We start from the raw sequence: 12,145 nt of genomic DNA on the forward strand, positions 1-12,145 counted from the left end.
TAACTGTGAACTAAGCTGAGTGCTTGAATTTGGTCTGAGATGTTTATTCTAAAAATAAACATTTATTTTTTTAGGCTTCTAAAGTTTTTATTTGAAGATTCTTTTTGTAGCCCTGTACTAACTGTTTAGTATATTTTCATGAAATAAGAAAAAACTATGGTTTCCTTAAAAGAAACCCAATCTTTGCTGTACCTGCCATGTTAAACACATCTTTTCTAAAACATGTTTGATCCGTCTTTTGAACTCCAGCTTTTTAACCATGTATCTGTGGAGTAAAAATACATTGTTTATCTAATCTTCATAAAATTGCTAATGTTTCTATTTCAAGGGAGTGTAATATTAAATAATATTAACTAAGGCAAATACTTTGGGTAAAAATTAGTGATATGGGGGAAGATTTTAGTGGCAAAAGTTGATTTAGAAAACAAATTCAATTTTTCATTGTTTATAAAATGCATGGTAATGTAGTTTCTGAAAATTATTTGCATATCTGAGAAATAGAAACTGTAGATTAAGTTGGCAATAATTTTTTTTTGGTAGAAAATTTGACTTTATTTTATTCGCTTTATTTAAATAGTTACAAAGGAGAAAGCAAAGGGGCCAGGTATAGGTGGGGGAAATAGAGCAGAGAAATATTCAGCAGGCATACTTGGATTTTCCTTTAGAATTAGCTTAATTTTTAGGAAATAGATGTACCTGTTGACATCCATGCTCTTCCACTCTCTTATCTAACTGTTGACATTTTTTTCTGGTTAGCTTTTTGATGAATTTCACTACTTGTAAAGTGGAATAATGGTAGCACCTAGTATATCAATGAGAGTTTTAGCAGAAAGCAAGGTATACTTGGCTGGAATTTGAAGATAATGAAGGAATCATTCAGAGAAGTGTAGGTAGGGTTAAGGGAACACGTAAGAGATGTTAAAGGATTCATTCAGCTAGGGGATTAACAATAGCATAAAGCTTTTGCCCTGCCTTCCACTGGCCAGTCAATTCATAAAGGGATGGGTGGGGGGCTGGGGAACACGGCAGAACAGAGAAGGGAAGAAAAAGGATTGCGGGAGGGCTGTGTTGCAAACAGGAAAAGAACGTAGCTTGCAAAGTTGTGAAATGAAACAGTGGCTATAGTACAGTGTCTGTGATGCAACACCAGGTCAATAAAGAGGAGCTTTGCCTTTTTTCTTTTCCCTTAAATTAACCTGGGTCTGTTGAGAAAGAGACATGAGATTTTTCTGATCTTTCAAAATATATAATATACTCATATTACTGGAAACAGAACAAAAGTAGAGGTTAGTTGAAAAGTTTCATGAAGGAACCAGATAACAGGGGAGGTTGGAAAAAGAAAATTGTAATTCAGATGAGTTTATGCTTATGCAGTACTTAAAGAATATGGGATTAAAAGGTAAAAGATCTAGGGAAAAAGGTACACTGTAAACTTAGTATACAGATCTGTTGATGAAGAAGATAGTAGAGATTCTTTGAGGTGGTGAACGGGAGCAGAAAGGAATATTTTTAGCCACGTTAGGAAATGGATTCTATAAAACTATAAAATAATATAGGTTAGGTTTAAATTAATCATTTCTCTCTAATCTTTTTAATATTCCCATATCACCATACCTTGAAATGTACTGACTTTTTTTTTTCCTTTTAGATTTTCTTTGTTCTTATAAGGAGAAAGGCAGGATTTATACAATGCTATATGGAGGGAGCTCAACAGTTTTTTTGTATGCTTAAGTATTTGCTAATTTTTTTCTTTTTTTTTTTTTTTAAAATCCTATGTATTTAATCTTAAAACCTGGTAAATATTCCTAGGGTTGTATTTTACTTGAGGCAGGAGAATGGAGGAAGGAAGAAAATAGCCTGTCAGTTAGATGAAGTAATTACCCACTTGATAAATCCAGGTTTCTTTCTCTTACAAAGGTACCTCCCCCTGCAGGATATCATGTGTATGGAGTGTCTTTCCCGGAAGCTAAAGGAAGCAGTCACCCTGTATCTGAGAGTTGTGAGGGTTGTAGATCTCTGTGCAGGGCGATGGTGGGAATACATGCCAAGTGGTAAGTAAATTTAGCCTGTAATGTACAGTGAGTGGAGCCCCACTGGAAACTAATAATAGTGTTCATATCAAAAGTTACTTGTTGCTTTGGGATAGTCTAACACTTTTAGAAGGTCTATATTAGGTCTTGGAATTTTCTCAAATTATGCCTTGGCCTTGCACGTGAAGAACTCAAAAAAGTTAGTAGCCTAACCATAAAAAATGGACCTCAGGTAAAGAGACCACTGGAAAAAGTCAATGACTTTAGTTAAGCGGAGCACACCTAAAAGGGAAGAATTAATATTAAGAGCTAATCAGGCTTCTTTTCAGTTAACAGCGGTCCTTTAAGTACTCCACTTTAATGCTTAGCAATTTTGAATGTCTTTTTAAACTACCTTTGATCAACAATATTCATATCTTGATATTTTGAAAATGTGCTAAAGCCATGGTGCTGGGCAAATTGGAGTGGTGGGGAGCTTAATAGAAGTGAAGGGCTGAGGAGATTATTGTCTTGCTCTGTTCTGTTATGAGGAACAGAACAGACTGCCTCTGAAATACTGAGATGTTGTTCAGTTTGGGTTGCTACAAGGCCTTTTAAGAGTTCATCAGTCAACTGATAATTTTGTCACTTGATCAGAGTTATCACTATATCTTTTTCTGAAGAACACTGCAAAGACTTGGTGTGATGTTTATCTTCAGATACTTTAAAGAAGCTCTTGTAAGGGAAGAGGATTTATCATATTGCAGAGATAGAGAAAAGAAAAAATTAGGGGCAATGTGAAAAGGGCTGTTATTTGTTTTATTATTTTGCTTTAACAGAGGTTAGGCCAGTAGGATGGAGAAGGAAATGGCAACCCACTCCAGTGTTCTTGCCTGGAGAATCCCAGGGACGGGGGAGCCTGGTGGGCTGCCGTCTATGGGGTCACACAGAGTCGGACACGACTGAAGTGACTTAGCAGCAGCAGCAGCAGGCCAGTAGGAATTGTGGAGATGGGGTTAATGCACTAAAGAGACAGGATAGCAGAGCTCCCATGTGGTGCCGTCTTCCAATGAAAATCTCTGCCCCTTATCAAACTAGAGAAGAATGTGTTTTTACATTGCTGGCTTCTTTTAGACTGTGATAAATACCTGTGAGCCCAAGGCTTCCCATCAGTGTAACAAATGTAAAAAAGTGAAATCAAAAGTCTCTAGCCTAAAATAAGATCTCACTAACCCTGCTTTGCTAGTGCCACTTGGGTCTAGTCTCTGGAGTTTATACCCTGATTCTCTATATAATAATACTAAATAAGGTTTTTATAAAGCATTTTATGGTTTACCTATGTGATATTCTTGGACTCTCCCACCAAATGTGTAAATGTGGAACTTTACCCATTCTTGGGTGGGAGGCAATGTGTAATACACAACAAAAGAGGATGGCCATTGGCAAAGGTAATTTCATTTTTCATATTTTTTAATGGGGTGATAAACTTTTTTATTGGGTTGTGAGAGTAGATATGTGAAATGATTAACACATTGAATGGCTTAATCAGTAGAGTTACTATACAGAACAATAATGAGGACTATTGTTATAATTAGAGAGACCAGGTAATCTCTGAGGTCTCTTCTTAATCTTCATTATTTGTAAATTTGGAGTTTACACAACATCTTGACTAGCCCTGTACAACTAGAACAACTTTTGAAAACTGTAGTAAGACTTAATGGTTTGGAACTTTTATTCTTGAAAATTATTATTTTTATTTATTATTAGTGAATAAACAGTTGCCTTACTGATGGCCTCCATTAAAAACAAAAATTAAGATACTTATCTCTTTACTTACCAGGCACTAGCAGCTCGTACTATGGAAGTATTTCTCTCTTCCCAATCTGGTGGATTCCCACAATGGCGCACAACTGGCCTTTGAGATAGTTTTCTGTCAGCTCAGCATCCTCATAGTTTGGATCGCTTATGTTCTCTTAGCTAATTTGCATCTGTCTTGTTCAAAAGAATGAATTGTCTAAAATATCCTGGGAATGATGTTAAACACAGGATAGAGCAATTGTCGTGACATGGGTACCTAAGAGAACCCAGTTTGAGAGGGGATTTCAGTTAGAACTGTGAGCTTCCTGAAAATGGGGATCCTGTCTGTCTTATTTTTTGGTTGTGTGCTCTGTAGAGCATAAAGGTTTTATGGACCAGAAAGTGCCTTTGGGGAAGGAGAGTGGTGGTCAGGTAGGTTGTCCTTCGTCACCACCAGGTCCAAGTCATCTGTGTTGAAAGTATGGTGTTCCTAGTTGAAGATGTCTGTTCTTTAAAAGCAGCAGCAGCAACAACAACAAGAAAATAAAAAGCCTCAACTGTGAAGTATCAACTCAAAATAGGTGGTGTTTCTAATATATTTTCTGTTCCTAAGGGAAATATTTTCTGTTTAACTGTTTGTTCAGCTGTAATGTTAGCCTTATGAAAATTTAAAAAGGAAATCTTTTTGTTGTTGTTAACATTTGATAAAAATTACAAGTGGCGATAAACTTGGCTCTAAATAGTTGTGAACTTCTTAGGCTTCACAGATTCCAGTTTTCTGACACTACTAAAGAAGATGCCAGATGTCGAACAGCTATATGGCCTTCACCCTCGATACCTTGAGAGGCGAAGGGTACGGGGCCATGAGGCTTTTAGCATTCCAGGAGTTCTGGAAGCTTTGCAGGCATGCCCAAACTTAGTGGTGAGTGCACTTGGTTGAACATTTGACATCAACTGGTGAATGAAGCACTAAATTAAAAGAATGGTAGAACATGTTCATGCAAATTTCATTCATAACGAACTTTTAAGTTCCACTCCATACTTAGGATCTTATGATATAGAAATAGAAGCTTTGGATGCTAAATAAAAGCCTTTCTTATGCTTGCTTTGGCATTATTTTGTAGGGTGTGGAAACTTCTCACTTGGAATTAGTAGAATCCATTTGGACATACATGCCACATGTTCATATTTTGGGGAAATTTCGTAACCGTAATGGAGCATTTCCAATTCCTCCTGAAAATAAACTGAAAATTCCTATAGGAGCCAAAATTCAAACTTTACATTTAGTTGGTGAGTACATGTTTCTTGGGTTGCTTGTGACTCCTTTAAATGCCATACAGCTGAATATTAGTGGAAAGGGAATAATGGGGATTTTAGAAATAGCTTGGTGATTGCTGATGGCAACCGAGAGGGGTAGGATGGGGTGGGTGGTGGGAGGGAGGTTCAAGAGGGAGGGGACATATGTATACCTATGGCTGATTCATGTTGATGTGTGGCAGAAACAATATTGTAAAGCAGTTATCCTCCAATTAAATTTTTCTTTAATTTTTAATTAAATATTTTTATTTTAAAGTACATATATGAAAAAGAAAAAGAAATGCTTGTGAGACTTGCATAAAAATTTAGATTTCCCACTAAAGAGCCTTTGGGGCCAGGGGCCTGGTGGGTAGGTAAGAAAACTACTATTTCAGAATCAGTCTATTTTCATTTTAATAGACAGTTTGAGTAGTTTGGAAAGTTGTTGGGCTTTTTGTGTTTTTGATTTTTTGAATGAGCTGGAAGCTTGCCCCTGTTTTCTGATACCCACCCTTTGCTCCTAGTTCTACCCTTTAGAGGAGAGTTTAGAGAATAGTTCTCTAGTACAACTTACTGTGATGATGGAAATGTCCTGTGTTTGTAGTATCACATATGGTACCCACTGTGGCCAGTGAAACAGAAGAACTGAATTTTTTAATTTTATTGTAGTGTATCAGATAGCCACATGTAGCTAGTGGCTACTTTATTATCCTCTTCAGTTCTAGAACATGACAGAATAAAAAATCTTAGGTAAAACTCTTAAATTTACTTGTATCTTCTCTAAGCAGAAAACTCCCCCATTTCTTTAACCCAGAGCTTCTGGAAAACTGCCACTTCTCTTTTTCTTTGAGAAATAAGGAGGGAGTGGTCTTTTTCCAAAGATACCTTATTTGCAGTCATCATGGTGTACATTCTTCATCTGAATATTCTCTGAAATTGTATCCCAATAATTTCAAACCTAAGTAAATGATAAGGACAGATATTTTACAAATTTAATTTGTTGTCTTTGGCTTAGATTGCTGAAAGGAATTTCAGGGTGGTTGGGGAGGACTCCTGTTACTATAGTCTGACCTTTAATACTGATTAAGTATTTTATTTAACTTGTACATATTGAGTATCTGCTGTGTTCCAAGCATTCTTCCAGATATTGGGGATGGTCCTGAAGAACTGAATATTTCTGAAACTGGGAAGGGAGAGCAGCAAGAATGATAAAGAGTAGGTCTTAAAAACTATTTAGATGCAGTTATGGGAGACATGCAAAGCTCTCTAGCAGTCCTTCCTTTACAAGATGAATGAGTGGTTCTGATGAAAGACTTGGATATCTAGTTTGAATTTGGATTTTTAGATAATAAAGGAATTCTATAATATCTGAAGTTTATAATATAAGCTCTCTAAAGTCAGAGACTGTGGTTTTATATCTATATTTTCCATGTTTCCAGTTCATTGCAAATATAAATACTTGGTAAATTTTGTTGAAATGCATTAATTCATTTGATTAATTCAACAGTTTAACACTGTGATGGTGATACAAACGTGTATAGTAAATTAATGAACATGCTGGGGAAGACAGGTAATTGTGTCCTTTGTTTATAGAATGGATTTGGGATAAAATGTGAATTGGGCGTAGAATATAACTGTCTTGTCTGGGTCTGTCTCACCCTTGCTACCCTTGGGTTTCCTAATCAGAACTACCACCATAATGGTAGATGCTAAATATACCTTTGTGAGTTTTGCGTCTTGAGTCTCAGTCTGTACCTTACTTCTGCTTTTCTTCCTTTGGACTAATCACCAGTGAGTCCAGTGTTTACGCATAGTGCAAAGCTAAAGCTATCTATGCTTTTTTGGGTGGACCAGGTTAAGGAGTAATGCTTACAGTAGAATGTGTAGAATTTAGCTTTCAAAGAACCACCGATTTAAGTACTCCCAATTTTGCTTTCTCTAGTTGCTGTTGCTAGCAGGGCTTCTACTGACTCAAGGTTAAAAATTATATTAAACTGATTTTGCCAGCTGTTGCTTTTTAAATGTCATCACTCTGGATCCTTGAATTTCTTTCTGAGAATTTGTCACTTCTTTGCTGTTCCCTAATCTACAGTGTTTAGACTTTGGGGCAAGTTCCTCAAACTGCGTCCTTCCATAAGAATTTTCAAGTTACCCATATTCTCTCTTCTTCCATATCTCTTGACTTATCCTCCTACAGTACATCCCCTTTTCTTTCAGAAATGGTCCTCTGCAAGTATGATTCTTGGTAACTCTTGAAGAGTTACAGAGTTAAGAGAAAAGCTTGTGTGTATAAAATGTTGAAATACTTTATAAATCCCATCTTTCCATTTTCCTTTTCTAAAGAAATTACAAAGTAGTCTGTTTATTGTTTGTTTAAATTGTTCTTTACAAGCCTGTTTTATATAAGCTTATCTTCATAGGAGCTAACTAGGTAATTTGTTCTGATGAAAATATCCAGGAAGGATATATTGTCAACTTGAAAAATAGACTGTTGGACCTGTACACAGCAAACAGTGTTTTAGTGGTTTTCTTGGTTTTTTTCTTTTTGTGTGTATATGCTTTAGGGGTGAATGTTCCTGAAATTCCTTGTATCCCAATGCTAAGGCACCTTTACATGAAGTGGGTAAGACTCACTAAACCACAACCGTTCAAAGATTTTCTTTGCATCAGTTTACGAACTTTTGTCATGAGGAACTGTGCAGGTAAGGGTCTATAATTGTAGTGGAAATATACATGTACCATTCTAAAAATATCCTAAAGCAAACTGCATAGATATGATACATTGTAAGTGAAATTATATTATGCTGTTACTATTTATGTTTGTAACTTACCTTATATAAATGTACTTTTTTTTGTTTTAAAGACAGTAGACATATGATTTATCTTTGACCCTTCACAAAGTGTCAAAAATGTCTCTACATATTTCTTATGGACACTTTTTATATAGGTTTGTTTTAATAAATTGTTGTATATTTTCTTTGTCTCTGGTCTCTTGATCTTTTTGCATGTAAATGTTGTCTGACTTAATATACCTTAAAGTATAAAACATTGCTTTTATGATACTACATTTTTGTTTCAAAACCTTAAGTATTTCTTCTGTCCTAGTGTGTCAAGTGGGAACTGTTCTGCTTCAGAGTTCATAACAATCAGAGCTGTTCTTGATACCTTATTTCAGAGTCCTTTCCAAAGTACCCCTTTTATTGTCAGGCTTGCCTACTCACTGTTCCCAAACAGCCATACCAGCTCTCACCTGAGTGTCTTCTTATTCTTGTTTTCTTGTCCTGAGGTTTAACACTTCCTTCCTCCTCTTTACTTGTATGCATCTTTTATGCAAGTTTTGCCTCATCAACTTACTTCCTTCTCTTTTTTATGTAGTACACCAGATTTGATTTTTGTTCTTGATATGTTCTGCCTTTTTATCTTTTTATCATTATTCATGTTTTATGTCCATGTCAGTTACAAACTCTTTGATGGATAGGCTCCTATCTTGTGATCTTCCATAACACCTAATATAATACTGGTCACATAGAGAGATGTTTAAGTCATTGAGCTATTTATTTTAATGAAAGATCAAATTTTCAACTTGCCTTTTCCCCCCTCAGTTATTTTCAGCTCAAAACTATTGAGATTCCAGGGAATTTAAAAAAATACTATATCTCCAATGTTACTGAAAAATCCATATGCTGAATCAGTATGTGGTTGACTTACTAATGGTTTTGTTTCCAATGATAAATTGTAGAGAGCCAGCCACTCAGCTATCATTTTCAGACATAGAATTTATAAGTTATTCATTTCTGTTGCTGATTTGAAAAATCATCTTGGCAATTTACATTGTTCCATTGAAATTGTTTTTCTTCAGGACCCACAAACTCCTTGAAATATGTCCCTTTAGTAACAGGCCTAGCCTCTGCCCGCAACTTGGAACATTTAGAAATGGTTCGAGTTCCTTTCCTTGGAGGTCTTATTCAGCATGTAGTTGAAGACAGTTGGAGATCAGGTATTCATTTTCCTTTAGTTACTAAATATTTTAAAAATCTGTTAAAAAAATTATTAAGCTTTTATTTAGCTTTTCTACAGAGTCTTTATAAAAGAAATGCTTGTTAGTAATTTTACTTTCTATCTGGTATATTTGATGAAGAATAAGTAACTATGAGTGTGGCTAGTATTCATTTCCTTTTTATGCAGTGTTAAACCTTCTCAAAATGATAAGTCATATTTTCTGGCTTGTTAATACTTATCAGTTAGTTAATGATTCATGGTATATTTGAAATCTTTCTGAGAAATGTTAACAGAAATATCCTAGTGTCTATTGCTGAGAAGAGATATTTTTTGACTTAGACAAATTAGGTCTACAAAAGAACTCAGGCATTAGAAATGTTAACCTAATGTTTGTCTGATACTTTATAGTATATAAAATGTTTTAAAGTTTGTCAGTTGGATACTAGATCACCCATACCCATCAGATGATGGCTTTTAAAAGAAAAAAAGATTTTACTGCCTAGCACCCATAATTATATTTTAAATGATCATGTGTAAGTAGAATGTGCTCCATGTAAACTATCTCCTCATTGTAAGAAAAAGACCAAGAAGTATAGTTATATAGATAATTAATAGTTGGGAACAGAAAATGTAACCTTGAATGTCCAAAATGTAAATGGAAAATCATAGAGTATCATTGGTAACAAATAGATGTTATCATTAATACTGTTAAAATGAGTAAGCAGTGCATTTTTAACATTTTGTCAGTTAATCAAGTCTGGTGCAAGTGTAGTTCATTACATTTTGTGAAGGGAATGGAGACTCCCTCAAAATGAACAGCGCAATTTTTACTCCATGTCTATAGCTAACAAGATTAAAGTCAGAAAGGAAAAGAAGACCACAGTGGAATCGTTCATTAGAAGACCTAGAGAGAGGTGCCAAAAGCCAAGAATTTGCATAAACGGCCTAAAAGAGCAACAGAGACTCTTCTTCCCTAATAAGTGTTTAAGAACAACTCTAATTTTACTTAAGGAGCCAGAATATCTCACACAATAGTTAATTTCAGAAAAATCATAGATCCAAATATAAAAAATAAACTTTTTAAAGGAAAAGTTTGGAGAATGTTTTCTTTAACATTGTTGGGCAGAGATTCGTACATCAAAAAGCATTTACCATAAAGAAAAAAATTGGTAAACTGTGCTAAATTAAAGAGTTTTTTTTGTTGTTCATCAAAAGGCATAAGTGAGAGCTTGAGTAAAAAAGTCAAGCTACAGACTGGGAGAAGCTATTTGCAGTACAGCTATCAGATAAATATTTAGAATACAAAGTAATGCTCAAAATTCTCTAAGCCAGACTTCAACAATATGTGATCCGTGAATGTTGTTCAATCTTCCAGATGTTCAATCTGGTTTTAGAAAAGGCAAAGGAACCAGAGATCAAATTGCCAACATCCCCTTGATCATTGAAAAAGCAAGGGAGTTCCAGAAAAACATCTATTTCTGCTTTACTGACTATGCCAAAACCTTTGACTGTATGGATCACAATAAACTGGAAAATTCTGACAGAGATGGGAATACCAGACTACCTGACCTGCCTCTTGAGAAATCTGTATACAGGTCAGGAAGCAACAGTTAGAACTAGACATGGAACAATAGACTGGTTCCAAATAGGAAAAGGAGTACGTCAAGGCTGTATATTGTCAGCCTGCTTTATTTAACTTATACGCAGAATACATCATGAGAAATACTGGGCTGGCTGAAGCACAAGCTGGAATCAAGATTGCCGGGAGAAATATCAATAACCTCAGATATGCAGATGACACCCCCCCTTATGGCAGAAAGTGAAGAAAAACTAAAGAGCCTCTTGATGAAAGTGAAAGAGGAGTGTAAAGAAGTTGCTTTAAAGCTCAACATTCAGAAAACTAAGATTATGGCATCCAGTCCATCACTTCATGGGAAAGAGATGGGGAAACAGTGGCTGACTTTATTTTTCAGGCTCCAAAATCACTGCAGATGGTAACTACAGCCATGAAATTGAAAAACACTTGCTCCTTGTAAGAAAAGTTATGACCAACCTAGACAACGTATTAAAAAGCAGAGACATTACTGTGCCAACAAAGGTCCGTCTAGTCAAAGCTATGGTTTTTTCCAGTAGTCATGTATGGATGTGAGAGTTAGACTGTAAAGAAAGTTGAGCACTGAAGAATTGATGCTTTTGAACTGTGGTGTTGGAGAAGACTCTTGAGAGTCCCTTGGACTGCAAGGAGATCCAACCAGTCCATTCTGAAGGAGATCAGCCCTGGGATTTCTTTGAAAGGAATGATGCTAAAGCTGAAACTCCAGTAATTGGCCACCTCATGCGAAGAGTTGACTCATTTGAAAAGACCCTGATGCTGGGAAAGATTGAAGGCGGGAGAAGGGGATGACAGAGGATGAGATGGTTGGATGGCATCGCCAACTCAATGGACATGAGTTTGAGTAAACTCTGGGAATTGGTGATGGACAGGGAGGCCTGGTGTGCTACCGTCCAGGGGATCGCAAAGAGTTGCACACAACTGAACAACTGAACTGAACTGAAAGAATTTAAAATACATATATTCTAATTTATGTATTTAGAATACAAAAAGAACTAATACTAGTGAGAAAAAGTCAGAAACAAGAGGAAAAATAGGAAAAAATTTTGAGTAGAAAAGATCTTAATGAAAGAGGATATCTGAACGGCCAGCAAACATGAAAATATGGTAAATTTCACTGATCGTAGAGAAATGAAAATTAAAACCACAGTGTTATATACAAGCACTAAAATGATTATACCTAAACAGTTATCACTGAAAGTGTATATAAATGCTTTACTGAAAGTGCTATGGTCAAATGGGATAATCGTTTTTGTTCCTCTTTTCCTTTAACTAGGTGGTTTCCGAAATTTGCACACTATTGTTTTGGGAGCTTGTAAAAATGCACTTGAAGTAGATCTTGGTTACCTCATCATCACTGCTGCCCGTAGGTATGTTTTCTCTTCACATTGGGTCAGAATTATGTTTTTATCTGTGCTATAAAAATTGGCAG

At 35.7% G+C, this 12,145-nt stretch overlaps 1 protein-coding gene across 7 annotated transcripts in view; it reads left to right on the forward strand.

Annotated features, from left to right (window-relative positions):
• FBXO38 (F-box protein 38) overlaps window positions 1–12,145 on the forward strand; it is a 65,104-nt gene that overhangs the window by 10,750 nt on the left and 42,209 nt on the right. For 5 of the 7 annotated variants that reach the window (XM_070374574.1, XM_005902574.2, XM_005902575.2 and 2 more), the window contains 6 exons: window positions 1,918–2,051; window positions 4,565–4,728; window positions 4,931–5,096; window positions 7,667–7,804; window positions 8,962–9,099; window positions 11,990–12,083. In XM_070374574.1, the coding sequence (XP_070230675.1) occupies window positions 1,918–2,051; window positions 4,565–4,728; window positions 4,931–5,096; window positions 7,667–7,804; window positions 8,962–9,099; window positions 11,990–12,083 (834 nt within the window). Of the gene's footprint in view, window positions 1–1,917; window positions 2,052–4,564; window positions 4,729–4,930; window positions 5,097–5,298; window positions 6,673–7,666; window positions 7,805–8,961; window positions 9,100–11,989; window positions 12,084–12,145 lie in introns of those variants that run through there. The other 2 variants (XM_070374577.1, XM_070374576.1) reach the window with 2 other exon arrangements.

The sequence above is a fragment of the Bos mutus genome, chromosome 7, assembly GCF_027580195.1.
Source record: "Bos mutus isolate GX-2022 chromosome 7, NWIPB_WYAK_1.1, whole genome shotgun sequence".
Lineage (NCBI taxonomy): Eukaryota > Metazoa > Chordata > Mammalia > Artiodactyla > Bovidae > Bos > Bos mutus.